This window comes from Apteryx rowi, unplaced genomic scaffold, assembly GCF_003343035.1.
Source record: "Apteryx rowi isolate R43461 unplaced genomic scaffold, aptRow1 scaffold_485, whole genome shotgun sequence".
Taxonomy (NCBI): domain Eukaryota; kingdom Metazoa; phylum Chordata; class Aves; order Apterygiformes; family Apterygidae; genus Apteryx; species Apteryx rowi.
Genome location: NW_020450744.1, coordinates 19,353 through 46,359, shown reverse-complemented (window position 1 = coordinate 46,359; position 27,007 = coordinate 19,353). Strand labels below are relative to the sequence as shown.

General features: G+C 35.7%; 1 protein-coding gene across 1 annotated transcript in view; it reads right to left on the bottom strand.

Annotated features, from left to right (window-relative positions):
• The window catches only part of ADGB (androglobin), a gene marked incomplete at its 5' end in the record, with an annotated part of 133,491 nt that overhangs the window by 90,895 nt on the left and 15,589 nt on the right, over positions 1-27,007 (bottom strand). The window contains 8 exon segments of the mRNA XM_026078735.1: positions 3,438-3,560; positions 5,488-5,699; positions 7,383-7,469; positions 9,940-10,079; positions 14,644-14,832; positions 15,888-15,959; positions 19,798-19,890; positions 22,859-23,015. Coding sequence (XP_025934520.1) covers positions 3,438-3,560; positions 5,488-5,699; positions 7,383-7,469; positions 9,940-10,079; positions 14,644-14,832; positions 15,888-15,959; positions 19,798-19,890; positions 22,859-23,015 — 1,073 coding nt within the window.

Below are 27,007 nucleotides of genomic sequence, written 5' to 3'. Positions count from 1 at the left end.
CAAAGCATTTTCTCACTGTAACATGAGGCTTCTCTTAAATATTTTTTGGCAAACAAGAGCTGATGTTGAGTTATAACTGCTTTTGCAAACTCTTCAGCCGGCCTTTAAGATCTTTCTCCTCAGGTGTGTTAGGTATGGATTAGCTCTGGCTAACGGAACATACTTTTTTGTCTTCAGAAAAATGACCTGTTTCAGGATTTACATAAATATTGCAGAACGACAATATGCATTTGAAAAAACATTCCAAAATATCAGATTCAAATCCCTACTTGTACATAAAAACTCTTTTTAACAGGCAAAAGGAAAATGGAAAGAACTTTATGGATATTTTCATAGGTATTTCCTATCTAATTTACTCTAACAGTTAACATTACAGATCTACTTGTATGACTTACAAATTTTTAATATAATTATATTCTCCAAACACTACTGTGATACTGAAAAGTGACATAGAAGTTATTATTATTATTCCTAACTACAAAAGTGGCATCAAGGCACAGTGAGACTTGGTAAAAATAAACAGCTGGTCTGTAGAAGAACAGACTCCCAAATTCTGGCTAATGCCCTCTTCACTAGAATAGTATTCTCCTTCCAGCAGCTCAGAAGTTATTAGGAAATAATTAGTCTAGAAGTGTATATGGGAAGTGGAGTGGTGGCTTATTATAGGAACAAGGGGCCTAAGTGGCACGTATCATCATATGTCCCTGTCATAAAAATGCTTTATTAGAATGAATGGACTCCCTAGATATGAAAGGAGAAATAGTTACCAGAAGAAAAGGCTGATGACTGATAAAGTACTGATTATGTGCTAAGAAGGACCTGTAGGAATGTAATAATTGCCTGCAAAAACTTCCAAGGGCCTGGCCAGCTGATAAGCCACAGGATCGAAGAGCCAGTTGCTCTCAAAAAGAGCCCTGACTGATCAGCTGAAGGGCCTGTTATTCTGCTGAATCCACAGAACAGGATGAACAGAGGAACAAGCAGGTGTAATGCATCAAGAATCCTACAACTCAGATCGGACTTAGAGGGTGCGGCAGGCATTGGTTTGAATGAGCAAAGGCTTTAGAACTGTATTTATACATTATAATCCCTACAAAATGAATGTCTATAATGGAACAATGTGCCCTTGTGGCCAAGAAGGCCAACGGTATCCTGGGTTGCATTAGGAAGAGCATTGCCAGCAGGTCAAGGGAGGTGATCCTCCCCCTCTACTCAGCCATGGTGAGGCCACAGCTGGAGTGCTGTGTCCAGTGCTGGGCTCCCCAGTATAAGAGAGACATGGAGCTACTGCAGGGAGTCCAGCAAAGGGCTCCTAAGATGATGAAGGGCCTGGAGCATCTCTCTTACGAGGAAATGTTGTGAGAGCTGGGCCTGTTCATCCTGGAGAAGAGAAGACTGAGGGGGGATCTTATCAATGTGTATAAATATCTGAAGGGAGGGTGTAGAGAGGATGGGGCCAGACTCTTCTCAGTGGTGCCCAATGACAGGATGCGAGGCAACAGGCACAAACTGAAACACAGGCAATTCTGTCTGAACGTAAGGAAAAACATTGTTACTGTGAGGGTGACTAAGCACTGGCACAGGCTGTCCAGAGAGGTTGTGGAGTCTCCATCTTTCGAGATATTTCATAGTTGTCTGCACACAGTCCTGTGCAACGTGCTGTAAGTGACCCTGCTTGAGCAGGGGGGTTGAACTAGATCTCCAGAGGTCCCTTCCAACCTCAACCTTTCTGTGATTCTGTGAAGTTTCCAAATACTTAGAAGCAACTGATGTGCCAGGATGACTTTGGCATACATTCTGAACATACAGTTGCGGTTGGCCTCTCAATTATTTCTCCAATTTGGCAACTATGAATGGCGTGACTGATTTTATACACACACACACACACACACACTGCATAAAATAAGTATAGAAACTAAATGATGTAATGAAAAACACAAAAGTTTTTGCCATTTTAAAAGTAAAATATACACTTCTCAAGAATAGTTAAATACCTCTTTAGAAGTAATTCACATTTATTACAGAAAGAAGAGGACAGCAATTTCTTTAAAGTCCTCATACTCAATATTGAGTGAAAGTAGAGTAAAAGCCTGCARTAGCGCACTTTTATGGTGCTGGAAATGAGTACTTTTCAAGCCCCTAACATTAAAAAAAAAATTTGTTGCATTAAGTAAAGTGACTGTTACAAGAGTCCCAAGAACAATTCAGAAACTTTCTGCAATCAGTCTCTCGAGTCTGAATTTGAACCTAGCCCTAGTTTCAAAGTTTATGCACAAAAAAAGTTCTACTATCCTTGACCACTATTTGCATGCCATCTATCTCATAAAGCCTATAAGTTTTTCACTTGTGGCTACAAACATCCTCACAAGAAAAATGCCAAGTCAGTATTTTGTGAAATTACAATTCTCCTTCTTTCTTTGCCACCCCCTAATCCCATGTCTGCTCCCTGTCTCATTGCATCTGACTTTACAATCTCCAAGTTTAATTCTATTCCAATTCTTAGCAAGCCAGTACTGAGATATCTATCTCTGACTTTTTCAAACTCTTTTTTGGTTCTTTTTTTACACGCTTTGGTAATGTCTGAACAGAATCCCTTCTTTTCAATGTAGTCTTTTCAATATACATGTGTAACATCTCAGGGTTCAAAAGTTTTAGTAAAATTGAATCACACCTCTCTTAATCCCACTGACAGAGAGAAATAACTTAATTCAGCAAAACATTATCTTGCTAACTTTAATAAAGGTTATGGATATTCTATGTCTTTGGAACACCCGCATTTCATCTTCTGTTTATGAAATAGACCCAGGACGAAAGAGTTCTCTGATCACCAGACCTGAACTTGTCCTTCTACATAACCTCTTGGCACACCATTAACTGTCTTTAGGTAAACAAAATAAACTGTCTTTTATATGGCAGAACAAAGACCAAAATGTCATGTGGTTCCACACTSTTTGATAATTCTTAATGCCCTTTCACTGATTTAGTAAAATTTCTAGAATTCATCACTTAACTTGGATCCTTCTGCTTCTCCTTTGCTTTCTTTTCCTCCTGACATACTTGAGTGTTCAGTCATGCTCTCTTTACACTCACGTGAAATGCCTCATTTTCTATTCCACAACTACTACAATTGAAACAGCTATGTTCCTTTAATAGATTTGAAAATTTAACCCCATTAGTATTATAAAAAGTAAGAAGTCAAATGAAGAAACCTTATAATATTTGCTAACGACAAACAGCAATATTGGATTGATATAAATCAAATAATTTAAACCACCAATTTTAATCAGGATTTACATCAAAAAGCAGGAAACTGATTTAAATAAGTATATTTAAAACTCCCTGCAATTTAAATTAAAAAACTCAAATTAAAAACAAAATCCTTTTCTTTATATGCATCTCCTTGCTTGTATTTCTAGCTTTGAAAGCACAGGACTTACTCTCAGTTAATGCTTGAAGAGAGCTTTGGACATCTGCCAAGACTCGTGAGGACTGAAGCGATGACTTGTTTTTTTCTTTTTCTCCATCTCTGCTTTTCTTCTTTCCAATTTCTTTCTGCTCTGCTTTTTCTATTAAACAAAATAAGGATGACATATTTTTGTTTTTCAGATAAAAACTTTCAGTCATAGAGTCTCATACTGGGCAAATGGTATAATGACATTTTAGATAAATTAAAAAAAAATTCAGTGTTCTAGTTAGAAGCACTGAATACAATGAAGAGCTATGACATTCATTGAAAAAAGAAAAAGTGGGATTTTCTTAAGATGTAAATACAGATTTACTGAGAGAGGGCTAGGGATGCTCCAGTCCCACCTCTGAGTTACAGCACAACTCCTACTTTCCCACTATAAAGTTTGGAATTCCTGAATTCCTGGCAGAGTGTCAAATATTTTCTTCAAGTCCCTGATCCCATGCACCAGTAATTTCCAAAACAATCAGTCAAACAGGGTCATAGGCTCCCAATGGACTACTACTCAGCAATTGCTGTTTCAGGATATGGGGGCAATAGATATTTCAATAAAAGGTCAACAAAACCATTATAAATTTTCAAAGAAAAAAAAATCTTTATCGCTATTTTTTTCTCAGAAATTATTAAACTGTTCTGGGCAAACTTTTCCAAAACAAACATAGATAGCCAGCAAGGAAAATATCAGCCTAAAGGAGGAAAGTTAGCAAAGTTTTATGGGTCAGAAAACAAAGTCTTACACGGGAAGTATTGAGCAACATAGAAGAGGATTCTGTCAGGAATGCTTCTAACATCACATGGAAGAAAAAATCTTCCAGAATCAGAACCCTTTTTCCATCTGTGATACTTATTTAAGACTATAGGAAAATGCATTTCTAATTTTTAAAAAAACCAGCACTCTCATAAAGGTTCAGAACACAGCTTTGTGGCCTCAGAGTTGAAGATTACAGGGCTTTACTGCAACTTAATACTTTCCTGATTCTTAGCTGTTTCAGGTACTAAAATAATTTATAAAGCTTAGGCAAGGATTTAATTTACAAAGCTGTATGGGAATAAATTACATCGCCCTGCTGGACAAATGATAGTGCTGTTCCTAGTGGCAGCACACCTGTGCATGTACATCCTAGCTCTGAAACAGCTTCTACACTGGTGGGCAGGTCTTAAGAAGATGGCAAGAATTCCTAAGCAAAGAGAATACACCCTCTGCCAGGTCTCTTGTAATATATTTATGCCACTTTTCACATTAGTACTTAGTCTCTGGGATTCAAAGTGGGGGGAAACAGTTTTTTCAAAATCTAGGAAGAAATACAATTTTTACTTTGTGATTTGTACTCTCCATTAACTTGAAAAGTGTTATGAAATTGCACCTATGCCTTCAAGTTAAAACAGCAGGTAACAAAAATCAGCCTTGAATCTAAACATTACAGAATAAGATACTGGGACAGATATGTTTATAAGTGTTAGTATTTTCATTTAAATGTAAATAAGATTTTGAAATAAGCTCTTGAAAAATATTAATACTTATACCTTGGTAGCATAAACAGAAGTTATTAAAACAATGTAGGTACACATTAAAATATAGTTGTATAGAACTCTCTGTAGGTAATCACTTTTTGTAACATCCATTATGATATGTATACTAAATTCTGTTTAGTCAGAGCAGTGTTGGCTCAGTTGCCTTTGAAAAAAATGTAACCCCTATGACTGTTATCCTTCTGCAATGAACCACTCTTTAGGGAAATGCCTCTGTCCCACAGAGCTGAACAAATCTCTGTCACGAAATAAAACTGAGTTTTCACAAAGTCAGAGTCTGGTACTGCTTCTAATGAGGTCTATAGTTAAAACAGAACTTCTTCTGAATTTACACCATCTCAACATGTTCAATGACATAAATGAGAGAAAACAACAAACCTACAGACTTGCATGTGGCATAATGAAGATAGATAGACAAATTTGTACCTGAAGATGATGTTTAGTTTACTTATGCTTGGCTTACAGAGATAACAATTCATACAGTTACAGACCTTTGCCAATTTTATCAGCCTTCTCTGCTTTCTCAGGTTTATCTGACTGCTTATTCCCAGGTGATATTTCATTTTTTAACTCAAAAGTTTTGGTCTCTTTGGGTTTTGTATGTGGCTGAGGAATATAAAGTTCTGGAGTTTTCCCATTTGGCAGCTTGAATTCTGGCACAATCTCTTTCAAAAAGCCCCAAACTTTATCCAAGTAACCATACCTTAAAAAACAAACACATGTAATCATTAATGATACTAGTATTTGCAATAAGATAAGAATGTGTGGTCTTCATTTGGAGAACATTATACCACCACTGACATTCCAACTCTTCGAAAAATGATTAGGTTATTCTAGTATATAAGCAACACTTACCTGATTTTGTATACTGGCAGAAACATAACATGGTTTGTTAAAAGAGGGGTCCCGAAGATAGAGATGTTGATTAGAGAAGCTAGTAGAAACATTCTTTCCTCAAGCCTTTTAGCAGACAAAATTATGGCACAATATTAGTACTGTTCAATCACTGGGGCAAATTTGTAGACCACTTTGCAACTGTATCATATAATAACTTGATCCTGGCTTTATACATTAAAAACTCTTCTCAAAGGTACTTTCAGACTAGGTTTTCCTAATTGTTTCAACACGTGTAGTTCCATGACTCTTCCACTGATTCCATGAGCTAAAACAGCTTTTTGATATGATGGTAGATGCCACGCTGTTTCTCCACAGAAAATCAGTGATTCCAGAAATAAACTGAAACTGAATGAATCATTCAGGACCATGAATAAGTTTCATGCAAACTAACTGCATGCTTATTTAAATAATTGGTTGTACAACAAGCTGAAGCCATCTTCATACTATTACAACAATAATTTTGTGGTATTCACATTTTCCCACTGCAAAAGTTAATAAATTTGCAATAAGTGCCAGATTCACGAATACTGGTTTTTTTGTTGTTGCAACTGTAAGAATGAACTGCATAAAGAACCTAATTTAGGTTACTTATACCTCCAAGCCCATGGGCTACAGGCAAACTGTAGGACACAGATATCTCAAAAACCTAAACTGCAAGCATAACAGGGGACAACAAATTATGACTGCTGAAATGAAGGACAAAACAGGGCATGACTGAACTTATTTTATACTGAAACACTATTATACCTAAACAATAATATGTAAACAAATTATACGTAAACCAAAACAACCGTACCTAAACAATTTATTCTTTTAAAATGTATTCATCAGAAGGTGAAAAAGTGCAATTAAAAAAAAAGTTTATATTTACAGCATAGATCCCAATCATTTATTAAATAAAAAGAATGTCAGGCTGGAAAATCAGAATATCTGTCCTTCTAGAAACATGAAATGGCCTTAAATACATAGGAAACAAGAAAAAAATATTATTACAGGTTGGAAATATTATTTTTTATTTGAAATAAAAGTATACCGGCTGCTCCAGTTTAAAAAGTGAAAGCACCACACTAGCTGAATTTAAATACTTCCAAATTCACACGATGTAGTATACTTTCTATAGTACATTCACATATAAAGTTATTACTGTTACTGCCAGACAATTTATAGTATCTGTATACTAGGTAAAACATAAACTTATCTAACACTGTTTTCACCACTAGGTTTAATATCAATTAAAATATAAATTAATTTTAAGAACAATAATAATCAGCTTAACATGTGAAATAGCTTTACAAGTATCTACAAGAACTGCAAAGAGAAACACAATAAAATTGGGTTCCTTGAAGGCACATTTTTCTAGTGCTAGAATTAAAAGCCTTGCATTTCCCCAAATTGATGCTGATGAATTTTTCAGGTTCAGCTTTATTTTTCCTTAATGCCTTATAGAACTAAATAACTAATATGTGAACTTTTTAATAGAAGAACTTACTGGATAGGAATAAGTTCTGGTATCCATCCAGTCAGTGCATGTAAAACTGTAAATTCCTCTAGCTCTCTTTTTCCACTTTCATGTATACTATAACACAAAAGCAGATATATGGAATTATAATATATCCAACTCATAGTCAACTTTACAGTCAATACTGCTTTCCGTAGGAGCAGGACCGTACACATACAGATAAGCAAACTGCGGAAAAACAAGCCATTACCGGCAATTTTAGAAGTTCAGGCCCATTACTTTTGTGTTCCTTTCTGTACAATGGCATAGTTTCAACATAAACATTAGCAAGTATACTATATTCTCACAGTACAGGCTCTTTTTGCAGGGTTGGAGATGCAAGTTTGAAATTCCTCATGCTATAAGGCGGAAATGAATCCAGAACTTCCACCTCCTGAGCAGGTCCTCTAACTGCCAGATGATCATGCTAAAGTTGGCTGTATTTCCAAGGTACCATACTTGACACTTTCAAAGGGATATGGGCTCCTACTCTATGAAGAGGTTTCCATCTGTAGATCCTGAGAGGACCTAGGTTAAAAGTGTCAGCCTTTAGTCATGACTTAAGTCCTTGTGCTCTGGAGAAACACAAGATTTCAAACACATTCCTGCAAACAGCATTTTCTATTGGGCAGCTCTAGGCAACTCCCTGCCCAGTGTGGAAGTACTTTAGATCACTCTTCTGACAAACCTAACTGTTGATGTGAGTGGAAAGGGAAGCTTGGTTGACTAGCTCTGTGTGTTAGTTCTTTTCTGAAGCTTAGTCATTTAAATACTGGATGTTCGTTGCCCATCTCATAGGAACCTGTGTTCATAAATGTCAGTCACTTGCACTGTGGGCCACAGTTTACTTTCCAGGTCAGTTTTGGAATAGTGGATCACCATGCAGCCCACAAAAACTGTGTTGTGGCAAAAGTATTGAAAATAACTTAAAATATTCTGTTTTTTCATACTGCATTTTAAAAACTTTCTCTCTTTCAGGCCAAAGATCTCTAAATAATACCTTATTTTTCAAAGAAATGATGGTAAAAACATTCTGCAAGTATTTTTGTACATTACTATATCATATATTTACATCTATAATGTTGATTTTTGTTAGCATTTAAAATAATAGCCTTTCTGTATTTCATAGTTTGATTTGTACAATTTGTCTTTTGAAGAAATAACATTAATGTATAAAAAAATGTAATGATAAAGCTTACACATGAATTATACAAGACCAGACCCTCTTCATAAAAATGCACCAAAAATACAGATTGCAATTCGAACAGTACTTCTTCATGATGAACAAAATCACACTCCACTGCTTTCCTTCTTTTTCCTAATCAAAAGTGTTAAATATTTGTAAGGATCATTTTCAATTAAAAATTAGCATTACTTTCAGAATTTTAAACTGTACAAAGTACTTCTAAACAATTTCCTTTTTTCCCCCAAGGTATATTTTTCCTCAACAGCCCTGAGGGCCTTCTTCCTCTTGTCTCTGATTTATATTCTATTTCCACTGTGAGTCTATTCTCCTTTAAAAGTGAGCTGGAACAGACAGAATTCCCATCAGAATGCATTGCTGCTCCTCTACAGCTGGGTGAAGGAGCTTTTCCTTCCTGTCTCTGCAAACAGGAGCCCCTTTTCTCTGCCGAAGGAGCCAAGCATTCTGTCTCTGCAGCCTTTCAACTTTTCCACCTAGGATGTAAGTCACAGTCCAAATAGGACAAACATGAAGGACACTGCAGATTACCACCATCAATCCTGTTGACTCGAACTCCATTATATCATGTTCCCTTCCAATTTGTAAAGCCTATTCCTAGCTATTTATTTTAAATTTTAAATCTACAATAACCAGTACCTGGATGTATTAAAAACCTATTTTTTAAATGGTTTCTAATTTTTTTCATATAAACATGCAATATATTATATATGCAATATATGTGCAATATATATCATATACATCTACCATACGTTATATGTATATTACAATATATTATATAATATATATATAAGTAGCCTTATCATATTTGAGACATTACTCAGCAGAGTACCACCTCTATAGGATATAACATTTAACATCAGACAAATGAATAGAGAAACTACAAATTCTGAAAAGAAGAATCACCATATAATATAATGATACTGTGTCTATATTTCCTTTTGTTTGTTCACACAAACATCTCCATTCCTTTTAGACTGGTTAAGGCTGACAATTAAAACTGCAGTAAAATTTCTTGGACATTTCTGTTTGGCAAAAAACAGCATGTGAGTCTTTTCTGGAATAATGGCAGACAAATAAGGCAGATAGGAAGCGGCCTCAAGTTTCTTTGTGAAGTTTTCTGTGTCTATATACACATAAACACACATATAAGAAGGAATCACTGTACCTTCTATAATCACTGAGGACCATGCTTTACTAATTTACTGTGTCAGCTTTCAGAAAAGTGTGTATTTGTCATTACAAAATTTTTAGCAAAATATTTTTCTCATGCACATTAAAACCAATTTTTTTGTAAATTCCATGTGACTTCACAAAACAAACTGAAAATGGGCTGACTAAACATACTCAGTATTTGCAAGCTTAATGATAGCTTTGGACAGCAGCATTGGCCAAAGTTCAGTTTGACAGGTTGTAGCTGGTAGTAACAAATTATCATCTTCATCGAAAGGCATAGTGTCATCCACAATGATCTTTCTCCAGCACCCCTATGTCAGGGGAAAAAAAGAAAGAAGAACATTGAATTTGTGGGCTGGAAACAGAATGCGCATGTAGGAGAACTCATATGCTTTCCCAAGAATCCAGTTCTATTGTAATTTGATTTTAATTACAGATGGCTTTTAAAAGTTCTCATATAATATCTAAGAAACATGGAAGCAGTATTTGCAGCATTTCATTACTGCTCTGATTTATCTATTTCATAGATTAATCTAATTGCAACTATTAGCAGACATATTTATTCTTTTACGTGTGGTCTACTGTGTGTTTGTCACACATTCACACACCATTGCTGTTTCTTCAGCTGCCATGACAGATGCCTAACAATAATAATATAAAGAGACTTAACTAAGATACCACCTTTGCAAATGTCTCTTTTCAAATTCTTGCAARTATGCTTTTCTCCAGGATAAGACCCAAACATGTAAGACAAGACACTGATCTGTGCAATGCCAAATATTTTATTAGTAAATTGAGTTAGTATCCCACAAAATGATGGGACCAAGTGCACCCTCAGCAATTGTGTAGATGACACAAAACTGGGAAGAGTGGCTGATGCACCAGCAATCTGTGCTGTCATTCAGAGGGACCTCGACAAGCTGGAGAAATGGGCAGAAGGGAACCTCATGAAGTTCCTCACAAAGGGTAGTGCCAAGCCCTGCCCTGGGGAGGAATAACCCCATGCACCAGTACAGGCTGGGGGTTGAAGGCAGCTTTGGAGAGAAGGCCCTGGGGGTCCTGGTGGACAACAAGTTGACCATGACCCAGCAATGTGCCTTGTGGCAAAGAAGGACAATGGAGTGCTGGGTCCAGTGCTGGGCTCCCCAGTACAAGAGAGACATGGAGCTACTGCAGGGAGTCCAGTGAAGGGCTACTATGATGATTAAGGGGCTAGAGCATCTTTCATAGGAGGAGAGGCTGTGAGAGCTGGGACTGTTCAGCCTGGAAAAGAGGAGACTGAGGGGGAAATCTTATCAGTGCATCTAAATATCTGAAGGGAAGGTGCAAAGAACACATTTTAAGGATAGGAAGTAATGTTGAATATACCATTTCCCTCAAAAACTCTTTTAATATTTAGTTGGCTTCACTTCTAAATAATGACATCATATTTTGGATTGAATTTGTCCAAATTCAAATTACGGCTATTGGATCTTTCTGTCTTTGACTGAGAAGTTCTCCACTAGGAGTAACTTTTCCATGTGTAACTATATGCAATGCCTCTATAACCTATATTAAGCTGGAAGAGACTTGAGTTAAATACATGATATTCTAATGCCTAAACATTTCTGAGACTTTGGATTAAAACTCAGGTCTTAACCTTTGCAAGATGATCAAAGCTGTAGTCATGGAACTCTCCCCTCTGGAAACTGAAAGTTTTAGCCTTTAATGGCTGAGAAGGGAAGAACATTCAAGTCTTCCACTCCTTGATAAGTGGTCTAACCATCAAAAAGAGGAAAAGGAGAGGTGGCAGCCATCTGATAAAAGGTATGAGTTCAATTTCCATTTGTCCTGCGCTCTCAGCGAAGGACCTAGTGCTCTGAATCTGCATATATTCAAATACCTAATACAAAGCCCTAAGTTAGCTCCTTAAGCTCCAGGATAATGCTCAGAAACTCTGAATGTTTCTTATTCACTAGTTCTGGCAGCTCCTCACTCAATAAGGTGGAGAGACTTAATTACCCTTGAAAAAAACTATCCCCATTAACAATAACAGACAGCTTCAGCATCAAAATCTAGCTCCTCAAATTCTACTGCTGGAGACAGTTGGTGTCGTGATGTCTAAAGCAGGTATCTCAAGCAGGCACTCTGAATCTGTGGGTTGCCTGGATCTACTGATTTGAAAATGGTTAATTTGAGCAGCTGAAGCCTCTAAAGCTCCTTTGCTAGAGACGGTTATTTTTTTTTAATTCACAGTGTGCCAAGGGTGAGATACATCTTTCTGATCCTTCCAACACACAGAAGAAATATCCATTGAATAAGAGTTTGTTGGGTTTTTTTTTTCTTTACCTTGTTGTTCATGGTTTTATTATCAGTATCTTGCAATGGCCTGTCTAGATTTTAAAATGTATTAATACTATGAGCAAGTTATATTTCATTAATTTTTTTAACTTACCTTATGCCTGCATTGTCTTAGCTGCTCATTTGTATTCATGAGCACTGATATTCCCTTTTTCAGCTTTTACACATCCCTTTTTATGTTTCATTTCTATTTTTAAGCATAACTTCTTTCTTCGAGTCATAACTTTTTAGAAGTCCAGTGGGATGCCACTGAGCTTTCATTAACACTTCCCACCTCATATTTTCAACTGTTACATCAAAAATTTTTTCAAGATTGGGCAACTGGAAATTTAATAGGGTCATTTATACATCTTAGTGGTTTGTGTCATATTCTGTTTGCACAATACAAATGTAACTAGAACATTATCATATAGAAAACTTCTAACTTTTAGGTCAGTGATTAATTCTTTGTTTATTGGTATTAAATTAAGTATTCCATGATGACTGTAAAATTTGTTAAGAAGTTATTATCTGTTATCTTTAGAAATTCCATGGAAGTTTTGGTTTTGCCAGTACACCTTCTGTAAATGACCCTCATACTGAAAGTTTTTAACGTTAATTATCTTTAAATATAATTGAGTACAAATACCTATGTAAAGTCAGCCAACTGAGTTACTTAAACAATAAAAAACAATCTTAATTCTAGTACACTGGAGGTGTGGACCACTTGTCTGACTCTAATAGACATTTGTAAAAAATCTCCATACTCTACCATTCAGTGCACAAGAACAGAAATATTTTACATGGTATCTCAGGGAGTTTTTTACAGAAAATAATGCATTTAGGTGCATTATTACATTATAAGAATGATATACTACAATTTTATTATGGCAAACTAATTTTTTTCTTTATTTTTTGGTTTCGGATCACCCCCCCCATGCATTTATCATTGTTAATTTTCTTGCTTATTTTGATAAACTTCAGAAAAATATTTGAGTGTATACAGATATTTGAGCATTATAGAGGAGAAACCAAATTCTCAAAAATATGCTGAATTTTATTTCAAATAATCAAAATACTTAAGCACATATTACAGTACTACAACTGCTCTTGTTCTCTAAGAAAAGGGAGTTCCTTCTGGTGTCACTTCTACCTTCTACTGGGAGTTTTACTTACACATTGAGGACTATTTTGACTGGATCCCAGTGAAATGGGGACTCATTAGAAGGAAATGCAAATGAGATTCTCTTATATGCTCTTGCAAGCCTTAGGAATGCCATTGGAAAATATAAATGGCTACGCTAAATGAGTCAGAAATTTTACATTTTTGGGGTGGAGGAAGGGAGAGAGGGAGATATACCTTCTAAAAGCAAACAAAAAATAAAACCAAAACGGAAATAGGAAGCATCTGTTTGATCAGGCTGGAAGGTAATACATGTAATTCCTGCAGTGGTGCATCAGTTTGATCAAAATAATTAAAGCATATATGGAAAAAAAACACAATTCAACAGCTGAAATTAAGACTGAAACAAAAATGGGGTAAAAGTTACGGAGTAATGGTTTAGCTCATGCAGTTTATAGTATACTGGGGACCCCACAATCAATCTTCATATTTATTTATCTAGCAAAAATGAAATGAAACATACCTTCTTATTTAGTCAAAGCCAACCAACGGTGAGCATTCAAGTGGCAAAAAGGACCTTTGATTAGGAGAGCACACATATATGATGCTTTGTATTAACATTTTGAGACCCAGAGTAAAAAACAAAAATATCAACAAGATGTACTCTCATGAAACAAAAAGGTGTAAGAATGAAACAAAAGAAAGAAAATTTCTCTAACTGTGCCAAATCAGAACAAGTTTCCATTGGACTACAAGAGGACATATGTGATTTAGAAATCAAATCCTGAAAAAACAGGGTCTGCCAAAAATCGCATTTCTACCACAGCTCAAAGAAATTACAAATGGTGAAAACACATCTTGTGATAAAAACAACATTGTTTTAACCACTCGTTTCATAATACAGAATGATCTGATTTTTTTTTTTCTCAAATGTAATGAAATTGYGCTTTGTGCTATGGAATAATATAGAAAATTGCTGTTTGAGACAAAAAAAGTCACAAGTATCAGAAGAAAAGCTCTTTCAGTAGATGGTTTGAACATACATGAAACTTTAGCAACTAGCATTATTGTATCGTCTTTCTACAAAGTAAGAAAAAAACAAATGCAAGCATAGTATCTTGTTGTACAGCCCAGAGAAAATACACTTCTTAGCAAGCTGAAAATTCTATGTAATCTACAAAAAGTATACTGCCTTCTGAAATAACGGCTATGTTTTAATGTCAAAGCTTAATGACTGAGTTCTAAATTGTACAAAAATCCCATGGAATGCATTTTCATCCTCATTCACCAACAGTTTGTCAATGCTTTTATTTCTGCAAACATCTATCTTTTCTAACCATAAAAACTTACCTTAATTATTAAAAATCTGGCATGTTGGCTGCACAAATTGTACAGAGACATAATGTTTTATATTACTGGAAGCAACTACTCACCATCCAATACAGTTTTACTATATATTTTCCATAGCTATTGTACAGTGGCATGTGTCCCCTAGTAGCTTTACATAAGGCATAAATATGTTCCCATGGTTTCCAAAAAAGTGTGGTTGTTTCACTAGTTAAAACCTTTCCATTACATATTCTCCAGACTGCACAAATTTCACTTATAATCCATCTCATCAGCTGAAAATAAACAGAAATATAGAAAGAAAAAAATATTTCTACTTACATCTTTTAGAAAAATAAAATCAAATTATACTATAATGATCAAGTGCAAAAAAAGAGGATATTTCAAAGTAAATTATATTATAGTATTTGCAAACTGATACTTCTTCAATCATTTAATACTAGATACAGCTGCTAAAAATTAGTATCAGCTTCAATACTTGATATTTTTACTCAGTAAAAAAATACTAAATTTTTACAAGTATTTAATAATTTTTTAAATGTAAAATAGGAGTTTTAACAAATAATGCTCTTTCAAGTATGTGTCTTTCTAACATACAGATTTATGATGTATGCTAGGGTTTCAATAGTATCACCAGACTTTGCTACAGTGATTTATAGAAACAAGAATGAGAATAAGATTTATTATTACAATGAATTTGCCCTAAAAACAATTAGTGGTTCTGTGGATAGCAAAATTTACAGCATCTGTTTTTTGGTTACTCCTTCCCATACAGTTTCTCTGGCACTTAATTTTGAATTTTCATTGAAGCACTGAATGAAGCTGAATTTATGAAGTAACATTACACCCAGTAAGGCACTCGCTTAGATGCCTTGGTTCCACCTGCTCTTATTTTCCCCAAATCTGTAGAAATTCAGTGTCTTTGATACATCCATTCTAATCTGGGGAGAAGAAAAAGGCTGGCTGGTTGGCAAAGATGTGCATATATAAGCAGGCATACTAAGAATATGACTTCAGGAAAGCTAGAATAAAAAAAAGAAATTCTCTCTAATCTGGCTTTTATTTTCTATTATCTTTAGAGATTATCACTCCAGTAATAGTCTCCACAGCTCAGAACCTGTATATTTTCTTTAAAAAAACGTTTGGAAAACCTCTTACCGACACTTTTTAATTTTACAAATTCTAAAAAATGTAAACATAATTTTACAAATCTAGATGCTTTTTCATCACTTTTTTCCACAATTTATTTCTTCACAGCAGAAATTTGGAGTGAAATCTACCCTTAAAAAAGAATGAATATAAAAAAGTACATTTATTTATTTCTACCTACCTTGCTACAAAATATATGCTCATTTGCTGAAAAAAGGTCAAATGTGGTTTCATTTTTGACTACCACAGGAACCTGGGAGAAAKTAAATTAGTTAAAAGCCCATAGCTATATTATCCACAAAAAAATAAATGAACAGCAATATTTAACAGTAGCAACATACAAATATTACACACGTCAGAAGTCAATTAAAAAGCTGTCAGTTTGCAAGTCTTTTATCTGCTTTGGTATTTCCTAATAAATTCTCTTCAAATGATGTTCAGAAATCAAAGGAATCATTATTTTTATTGGATGATTAAAAAGTATCAAATGAAAAAAATTACTATGTAAGTATTACTATACACTAATTACTATATTAAGTATATAAATTGAGATTTGCTCAATTTTTTCATAATATTTGCAGTTCTGCATTAGAATAGTGATCATAACATCATCTCATACTTTGGGACTTCGCTGGCTCCCACCAGGATTCAAAGGGATTATTTTCCTTACGTTCAGTCAGATAGAAGTACTGTTTGCTTGTTTTCTTAATTTCCTACTGAATGATAAAAATTTGCTCTATTTTGATATTGCAAGAGGCAAAACAGGTACCATCAGGCAGTAGGAAAAAAAATGTCTGCCTAAGATGAGTTTTCTTCATAGGTGCAGGCTCAAACCAATCAGCAGATTGAAGTTCAAAAGGGAATTTTCCCTCTAGTCAGACTGACAGGTATCTGATGTTTTTCTTTTATTTCTTTGCAGCATGCATTTTTTTCTAGGATCACATCTCACCTAAACAATTTCCTGCTATTGCAGGGGCTTCCAGCATTACCAATACATCTTTATCTATTATTCTCTGCCTGTGACACAWAACAGTTCAGCAATTTGAGAACTGAAATTTTTGAGATTAACTAAAGTCATTAGTTCATTACAGCAATATATGGGTGAATTTTAACTGCCTGTGACATGCAAGAGGTTAGACTGCATAATAGACTGTATCCCTTTCTGGTCTTATATTCTGTGATGAAGGAGGTCTATAGGAAAAATTTCGTCTAACAAGGTCCTTGCTTCCATAGTTACCAGAATCATTTTGAATATAATATTAAAAAAGTGCAAAATAATTACTTTCAAGTCAATGTATCAAAAGCCATTATAAATAATTTCTCAACACAATTTTAAATATGCAAAATATTACCTAAGTTTGAAATATATTTTATTTTTATAAATATGGTCTGAAAGACCATAACTGTTCCCAGTGAAAGCCTTAACTGTAAAAATACAGTACATGAGGTTAAAAAGTTAAGTCAGAAAGATCTGAGTTATTGACTAATGTTTTACTTTGCAAACAGATTTTACTGATCACTAGTTAGCTTTTTTCCACTGTCAAGACATACTTCAGAAGAAACTGATTACTAAACAATTACATTTTGTACACTTTAACAGTAAACAGATAAACTGACTTTCTCTAATTGCCTTGAAATCTTGATAATGTCTTTCCAGATGCTACAATAATGTGTGCTATAAAGGGAGGCAGTTAAAACATCATGTTTTCATAGTCACCACTCAGTATGTAGTCACAGTTGTCCTCAGGATAATTTATCTAAAACCAGTGTTTAAGGAGAACTTGAGCCTAAAGAGTTAGGGTTAGGATTCACAGGATGGCTGAGCCAATTCAATGATTTGCTGTTTCTGAAAGGAGCGGTCTTACTCCCCTACCCTGGCCCAGGTTTTAACTACGTGGTCTCACCCTTTTTCTTGTTCAGTGCTGGAATTTGGCTGATCCTCCACTAGTTGTCTCAGCTCTCTAAACTAGAAGACATTCATTCATTTTTTTCTTTTTTCCATTTTTGTTGGCTTAGTTTTCTGCTTGTTTAGCAAGCTGACTGGCTCATCAGAGCTGATTCAAAAGAAGAGCTAGAGCGTGGGGCTGGGATCCACAGGATGGTAAGCAGAGCAATTTCAACACCTTTGAGTGGCAGAGACCTGTTAGATGGGCTTAGACGTCTTGTGAATCCACACTCTCAATGAATACTTTCAACAAAGAACATACCTAATGTGCTCCCTCCTTTTTAAATTCTGGCTTTTCATGTTCTATCATCAATGCAAACACTTCAAATTTCCTAAAAAGGAGCTGAATGTACTATGCATATATCTCATCTCTTGCACTATTCAAAATTCTGCAAAATAATTTAAAGATATGTATTTTATGTAAATAATGTCTCTTCTCTGTATCTTGAAAACTTAAAAGTGAAACTAGATAAATTWGGGGATTTTTTTTTGACAAAAATTTGTTCATCATTAAAAACAAACTTGTCAAACTGAAAAAAATCAGTCTGAAGATTATGACAGATACCTCAGGACTAAATCCTGGCTGTCAGCAAAGCCATTCTCCATCTCTCTCACCCAATCCGCATCTGGGGTGGGGTGGGGGTGGGGAAGAGAAGAAAATGCCAACAGAAAGACTGAAGACATAAACTGAAGCCTAATTTGCGAATGGACTTAAAATTGAGCCCCCCACATCCCAGGCAGGAGTCCAAGATACCAGGCTATTGAGTACTTTAGGGGGCAAGGCTCTTGCTCTTATCATTTTTCACATTTAAAAAATTAAGTTCATGTCCTATGTGAAATGAAACCATACAATGAAATCTAAACACTTTTTTCAAAAAACTCAACTCTTGACTTCTGGTTGACAGTATTAAAACTACCAACTCTGTATCATTAGACACAAGACCACTCAGATAGAACTTGGTTTTTGATGTCTTTTCTCCTAGCAAAAACTCATGTCTGACAGATGTCTTCAACAGTCCAAGTCAAAAAAAAATTATGGATTTTTTTAAGCAGCTATACTCATGTATGAACTCAATCTTGATAGTACTAATAGAAATATAAGCATTCAGTTAATATGAACACTGGCTTTATCAAACCTTTGACTTTATTATATTGTTTTCATGACTGCTACTAGTGAAAACAGTCTATTTTCTTATTGTAAGCAATTTAGAAATAATATGCTAGGATTACAGTATATTGAACTAAACACCGATGATCACCTCCATGGCTTTCTGGGCTGCCATATCTCTTGTCCTCATCTTTCAGGTACCTCTACTCAGTCTATGTATTTTGGCAGCATTTCTCATCCAATCTGTCAGTCTTGTCAATTATTCTCCTGATTCCCCCTCTCTTTCCCCCATTAAAAATTAAACTTGGAGCCACTTAGTGTATATTTAATAAAAAATGAAACCGACAAGCTGGCAAAAGTAAAACTGACAAGACTGATAAAGTTGGAAGGGTGGTTAAAGTGCTTTAAAACTTCAGCATTTCATCTGAAGCAAAAATGCTTTAAAATTCTAGATTAGCAGCAGAGACAGAGAGCACTCCAACCTTTGATATGGTAGGCAGATTATTTTCTTTGTAACTTATGTTAAAAAGCAACTGAACAAGAGCTTTGCACAATTATAAAATGTTACAGTTACTTTCCAGACAAGTACTGTCAAAGATAGGGACATGTTCTGTGTGCAGACAGGAGAAGTAAAATATCTGAAGTGGGAGAGGGTGAAAAAGTACTGTACTTTTGGGAAAGCTAATCCTTGGTTTCAGGATAGATATTTACTTCAGAGATCTGCTGAAAGGATGCCTCAATTGGAATAAACAAATTTGTTTCAGGCTCTGTCACTTAAATTTGTTTTGCCATAAACCTGATTTTTAGAAGTAAGAAAACAGGAACACAAAGGAAAACAGGAGGAGATCTCTCTGTCCAGGTGTCTTCTAAATTAAAGTGGAAGAAAAAAGCAGAACAGAGCTAAAAGGATAGACTTCCATGGGCACATGGATTTAAAAACATACAAATGGTTTTGTCTATTGAATTAATTCTCTCTACTCACTTGTGACATAGCTAGGCAAACAGCATCTTTTCATTATGACCTTTCTTGTTTCTTACCTTATTTGTTAAAAACTCATGTGGACGTTTCCATGAATTCACTTTTAAGGACAGTGGCAATTCTATTTTCCCTTCAGGATCCTCAAAGACAGKCTACATAAAATATACATATACAAAAATTGAACATTTTTAAATTAATTATACTATTGGATCTTCCACAAGATTTAAAATGTTTCATTGCTCACATGATAATTCACTTAAGAGGAAAAAATAGCACAAAAAGGAACAAACAAATCTGTAACTCTCTGAATTAAACAGTGCAAAGTCCAAACTGAAGATCCAGCACAAAAGCTGCTTATGCTGTTCAGAGGAGGCCATCTGATCTGTACTGTCTAAACAGATATATATAAAATGATTCCTTTCTTTTCCATCTTTCAGGAAAAATTTCCCAAACCTCTGTTTAAGCTTTTAATTCATAAATCCTACAGACCAGACAAATTGGACAAGGGCACCCTTCTACTAAGTGATTTCTAAGTACCTGTTCTAACTCACTCATTTCTAAAGTTTTATAACTTAAAGACTGAGAGTAAATACCTAAATCAATATTTAGACACAAACAAAACTGAGGATAAGCATTTTAAACTGCCATAGAAATCAGAGAGTTATAATTATACAGCATCATAAATTAGCCCATTAAATAGAGGGTCTCATATGATCTTCAAACTTCCATTTCCAAAGTGATACTTATGTAAATAGAAGGCATCAGGATATATGAAATCTGTTTAATTAATAGTGCAGAGATGAGATGGTTCTGATATGGCTCATGCTGACTGAGAAACTAACCAGTTATATGGCCTTTGATTTGTGGCCAGAATTTTAAATAGGTTTTACACATGTTATGCATTTCTGTGTGTTTTGCAGACCATGATGTATATATACTATTTATCTTCTACAGAGCAATCAAGAGAAAGAGTTTCTGGGGAAAAAAAAACAAAACTGATGCTTTGAGCACTTACTGATCATGGAAGGCAAAAGAAAATATATCACAAAAGTGTAAAAAACAACAAAAACCACAAACCAAAGCTCCTTAAGTAGTATTCTGCCCAGACTTTTTCTCATTTACTTCATTGTATAAGTGTCTTCAACATACCAATCTGCAACAAACTACTTCAAGTAAATAAAGTTTACTTAATTATACTTAATTTTCTGATAGCTTAAAGGAAGCCTTGTGTCCTGGACCATAGAGAATTTTATTGAGAGTTCTGTATTCTGCTTTGAGACATAAAAGTCTGACTATGCAGCTTAAAAGGAGAGCTTAGCTCTTAAACACTCTGTAAGCCAGGAAAAGGAGTYGGGGAGAATGATCTAACATTGTGCAGAGCACTAGAGGAAAAGGAGAGATACACATCTATTTAGTTTTACAAGTGAAAAAGTACTTTCAAAAGGGATAGTATAGGCTGAGCTAAACTTGGCTGACACAAATAGGTTCAACAGAAATCTTTTATTTAAGGTGGCTATAGGGACAACTAAAACAGTATTTCTTCTTGAAACATTGCCAAGTCTCAGGAGTTCATGATCTAAGAGGAATCTCAACCACAAATTCTTCCACAGAAGGACAGACAGGCAAGAAACAAGCACAAGCAAAAGAGACAAGTTAAAATGTGCAATCTCAACAGCACAGGATAGGGGTGCATGATAAAAAAGCTTTAGAGGCACAAGAAAAGAGAGCACTTCTGATTGATTCTTTTTCATGCACAAGAGAGTAGGACTGTGAATATTCTTGTGCTAAGTGGAATTCTCAAAGGTACCAGATACAATCACTAATTTCGCTTCTAACTGAAATACCCCATAAGATGTTGAATTCTGCTTGGATCAAAATAGGCCATTTTAGAAAATTCTTTAGATCTGTAATCACATCTAGTGTGACCAACATCTTTAACAACTCCTTTAAACATGTAAAAAGAGCAGTGTGTCATATAGCTTGGTAGCTGAAGAACTGAATGGTCTGATAAACAGGTCAGAATGCTCTTATGCTAAATATTTTTACATTTTATCTGTTACAATACCATCTGGCAGACCTAACAGATTAGCATTATATTAATGTTTAGAGTACAGCCCAAAGATACTAATTGTGGTAATGAAACAGAAGAAAGACACAAAGGAAAAATATTTATCCAGCAAGTTAATGCAGCGTTCAGCAACAAAGCTATAATTTCAGTCAAAAGAATACTTTGGCCCAAACAGGCTACAAGCTTGGGATAAGAAAAAAGATCTACATATATAAATATGTATGCTAAGATATACATAACACACAACAGTACATACGGAACAACTATAAGAACAACATAGAACTTATATTTAAAATAGATGATCGAGCATGGTATTCAATGGATTTAAAATATCACTTAAAAATGAAGAGTTTAAGAAATTCTTTCTTAAAAGAATTTTTCTACTATGCTGCATAAAAAGCAAATACATTCTTTAATGCCAGGCAGCTTTAATGAGAAGTAAAAAACCTGAGGAAATTTAAAAGTTATTCCAAAATTAGAAAGACTTATGAATTTTTCTGAATCTGGTAGGCACCTACCCTTTGCAAAATAATTGTATCCCCTCAAACCACTCTCTGCACACTAGAACTGCAGCCTGTATTTCACATGTCCAGAAATTGAGGTGTGGGGAAGAAAAGACCTCAGCCTGCTGTTTTTCCCATAAAAACATTGCAAAGATGGATGCATTCAGCCCTTTGAGTCCACAGAAACTGCAGTGCCTAGAGAAGGGATTGCTCTGTTATACTACAACAGTTCAATTTGTTCCCACATCCCCAGTTTTACTTATGATATGAAATAGGTTTTGGGGTTCCATTTTTTTTAACCATTAATGCATTAATAGCACACACATATTGAAGTGTTCATTTAAGAAGCAAYAAATAAACAATGCACAATATTTTTAGTTAATTCATCTAGGATAGTAGGAAACTACTTAAACTTATTGAAAATATATGCTTGAAAATTAATGTTTATCAGCAACAAATTATTTTGAAGTTGTGACAAAGTTACTCTGTTAAAGACAGGTGCCAAAATTAAGTAGAAATAATAATAAATTTGTGTCATACTCTACTTACTAAAATTGGACTTCTTCCAGATTTTTCTTTCTCTTTTCCAGCTTTTCCTGCATCCCATTTTTCTGCATTGATATCTGCTTCATTCCATTCTGGCCAAATGGAAAATTTCCCTTTCTTTGACTCACCGGCCGCACCTATTTGGAAAGACATAGTCCTCCTGGGAAACAACCAGAGGCATGAATAAAAATGAACACTATATAGGCAAGGGAAATAGAAAGACTTTTAGTTCATAAAATATTCATGTTTTTAATGTAATTTAATAAAAATTTTAGTGTTAATAATGACAATAACTTTTTATCACTAAAATAAGCTAGCCTATAGAATTGCTAGATGGCATTATAAGGTATAATCCAAAAAAATACTTAAATACATTCATATGAGCAATCCTGCTGAAGTAAATGGGCCTACTGAAGCAAAGAACTGGAATCCTAGGGCACAGCTCTCTTCTTCTTCCCCTGCTTCAAGCCACTAGTTCTGCTTCCTCTCTTGTGCCAGCCCTAGCACTCATAACCCAATTCATCTTGCTCATGCAGACAAAAACTTTCCACTTTTTTCTTTCTTCTTCTTTTTTTTTTTTTTTGTTGGCTTATTGGCTTGAACCAACCAAAGGGAGCTTGCCATGTGGAAAAGAAGTACTGGGGAATCAGACCTCCATTTGTAGGCACATGTGAGGGGCTAGGTCAGTTAGTCCTGTCTCAAGTTAGTTTCAGTCTTAGGGTTTCTTGTGCTACCAGCACTCTCACATTTCAATACCCTCTTGATGGGATTTACAACTCTGCTAAAAGGCTGCCAAGACTGCAGTAGTATTCACCAAGGCTAATGTGCAAATAGCTACCGACTAGCACAAGTAGTACTTATGCACATTGTTTCTCCAGTGCATACAGACAGTTCAAAAAACGTGTTAGCTAGACTGAGAATACAGCAGCTCCTTCCCTTTAACTATGCAATCTGGGAGCAGATACAGTATGTGCAGGTCACGTCTTAATCAAATTCTCCCAAACCCACTGACAGCAAACTGCGGATGTCATCCATGAAAAAGAGCAAGGAAAGAGGCTGCAGGGACCTGAAAAGCAAGCTGGCACCCAAAACTGAGCAAAAGGGTTTAAATAAATCTTACTGCAGAGAAAACATGTCTACTTCAGCTAGTTGGAAAAAAGGACTCAGAATTCCCTCTTTGATACTCATCAGCGTGCTAGAATCCATAAGGCAGCAGAAACACAGTATCATAGAGACTTTTGTACTACTGGAACCTAAATATAATTTACATAATACTTCTATTTTATTACATACAAAAGCTATAAAAAGCTAATGATATTGTAATTCTCCCTTTCCCTTTCTTATATACCACACCCTTTCCATTTTTTTAACAGGCAGCAGCAGAAATCCTAAAAAGATTTCTGTGAAATCTGGAAGATAACAGGGTATTGGACTACAATTACAAAGCTATTTTTGCAACCAGGTGCCAAAACTATAACAACCCTTTTTAAAACTAAAAGCTTAATTTCTTCAGAAACTGACATCTTCAGGAGCCCACATTTGAAAGGGAAAGATTCCTATTTTTGATATCTGAGAACAGTTTATTTAAGTCCTGGCCATATATTGTATATCTTGGCATGCGGATATTTATCCTGTATAAAAAGCACCAATGATAATATATAAAGGCATGCTCACATTTTAAGTTTCAGAATTATAGCTTCTTCCTGAGATTTTGGTGACTCCACAAACCAAATGAACTCTACGTTTATGACTGATAGCGTCACTCAGATTGTGCAAAGGATTTTGCATTTCAGACAATATGGTCATGGTGTCATAATTCACAGTTGTTCTTTTTTACTTTGTTGTGCACAGTACTAGTTTATTGTTCCTTATAGGTGGCACATGACTACATTTTAATGACAAACACAAACTGCATGAATTAGTAGTCTGGCTAGGGAAAAAGAGCGTGTAGGAAGTGAGACCAGAAGATGCTACTAAGCTCCTACCTTCCAGAAGATGGAAGCAGGAACAAGTCACTTGTGGTAACAGAGACACTGCTCAACAGTACAGCAATAAAATTAGAGAAATTAAAGCTCAGCTGAAGTTGAGATAATCAAGGGATGTGAAAGGCAACACAAAAGGCTTCCATAAGTATACTGGAAGCAAAGGAAGGCTAAGGAAAATGTCCACTGCTTAATGGGGTAGGGAAACTATTGACATAGAAAAGGTCAAAGTACTCAATGCCTTTTTGTGCTTTGTTTTTTATTGGCAAGTCTGGCTCTCAGGCCTCCCAGTCCATGAACCTACTAACAGGGTTTGTGGGAGTGAAGCATCACCTGTGATGGAGGAAGAGAGATTCAGGAAACACTTAAGCCAGCTGGACATACACAAGTCCATGGGACTAGTTGGGATGTATTCAAAGGTACGGAGGGAGCTGGCTGGTGTCACTGCAAGGCTCTTCTCTATCATCTTCAAAAGATCACGGTGATCAGGGGAGGCTCCTGATGATTGGAAAAAGGCTCATCAGACTCATCTTCAAGAAGGGGAAGCAGCAGCATTTGCGGAACTACAGGCCAGCTAGTCTCACCTAAATCTCTGGGAAGGTATGTAGCAAATCCTCCTAGAAGCTATTTTCAAACACAAGAAGGACAAGAAGGTGATTGGAAACAGCCAGCATGGATTTACCAAGGGTAAATTGTGCCTGGTTACTAGCGGTGCTCCCCAGGGATCAGTACTGGAGCCGATACCATTAATGTCTCTGTTAATGACTTGGAGAATGGGACAGTGTGTATTCAACAAATTTGGGGATCCTCCAAATTGGAGGGAGTGGTCAATATGCTGGAGGGCAGGGCTGCTATTCAGAGGGATCTCAACATGAGAGAAATGGCCTGACAGGAACCTTACAAAGCTCAACGAAGACAAATGCAAAGTCTGGGATGGGAACCCAGATGGAAGAAACTTGGGATGGAATAACCATATGCAGCAGTACAAGCTTGGGCCAACTGTCTAGGAAGCAGCTTGGCAAAAAAGGACTTTTGGGTCCTGGTAGACAACAAGGGGAATATAAGTCAGCAGTGTGCCTTTGACGTGAAGAAGGCCAACTATATCCTGGGCTGTATTAGCAAAAGTGCAGCCAACAGATGAAAGGAAGTGATTCTTCTCCTCTATTCAGCACTTGTGAAACCACATTTGGAGTACTCTGTCCAATTTTGGACTCCCCAGTACAAGAAAGAAATGGACATACTAGAGCAAGTGCAGAGGAGCGGCTAGAAGATATTGGAAGCTGGAGCACATGAGATATCAGGAGAGGCTTAGAAAATTGAGTTTGCCCAGTCATAAAAAACTGTGAAGGTAGAATCCCACTGCTGTCTTCAGCTATCACGTATAGAGAAGACAGTGCCAGAGATGGGCAGCGACAGGACAAAAGGCAACAGATACAAGCTGGAATATAGGAAACATTGATTATATATAAGGAAAAAAATGCTCACTGTGATGGTGGTAAGCACTGGAACAGTTTTCTGAAAGAGGCTGTGGAGACAGGACAAACTTAAATGGACAAGACCCTATGCAACCTGATTTAAGTTGGTCCTGTTTTGAGCAAGGTGGTTGGCTAGATGACCTTCCAAGGTCCCCTTCTATCAAAATTATTCTGTGATTTCTTAATACCTTGTTACTAGCAATACTAAGGACAAACAGATGGGCAAAAAAAGATTCCTTACTGTTTAGTCGATAACTACATTCATCCACACTACCAGTAACTCTTACTGGAAGAAAGCTGTGAAAATTCAATACCATCTGTGCCTTCTGCTGTGCAAATAAAAAAGTAAAGCTTCTACCATTCTAACAAACTGGAAGAAAGATGTATTCTCTGGAGTGATATTTTGCTTTTCTTTACCATCTTTGTCAACTCAGTCAAGTGCAAACGGCCTCCAGCCTCTCTCTATAATGTCTGATCTTTCATTAATGGGAACATTTTTTCTACAGCATTTTCTTGGAGACTGTCTTGGAGACTTCATTCTATATTCAATAACACTTAACGAGCAAGTGAATACCCAAAAGTGTTTATTGGAGTTTCTTTGGATTACTAGGTATGTCTACAGCAGTTAGTTACAGTTATTTCAAAGAATCTGCTGCATCTGCATTAACTGCATGTATGAAGAACAACAAAGAATA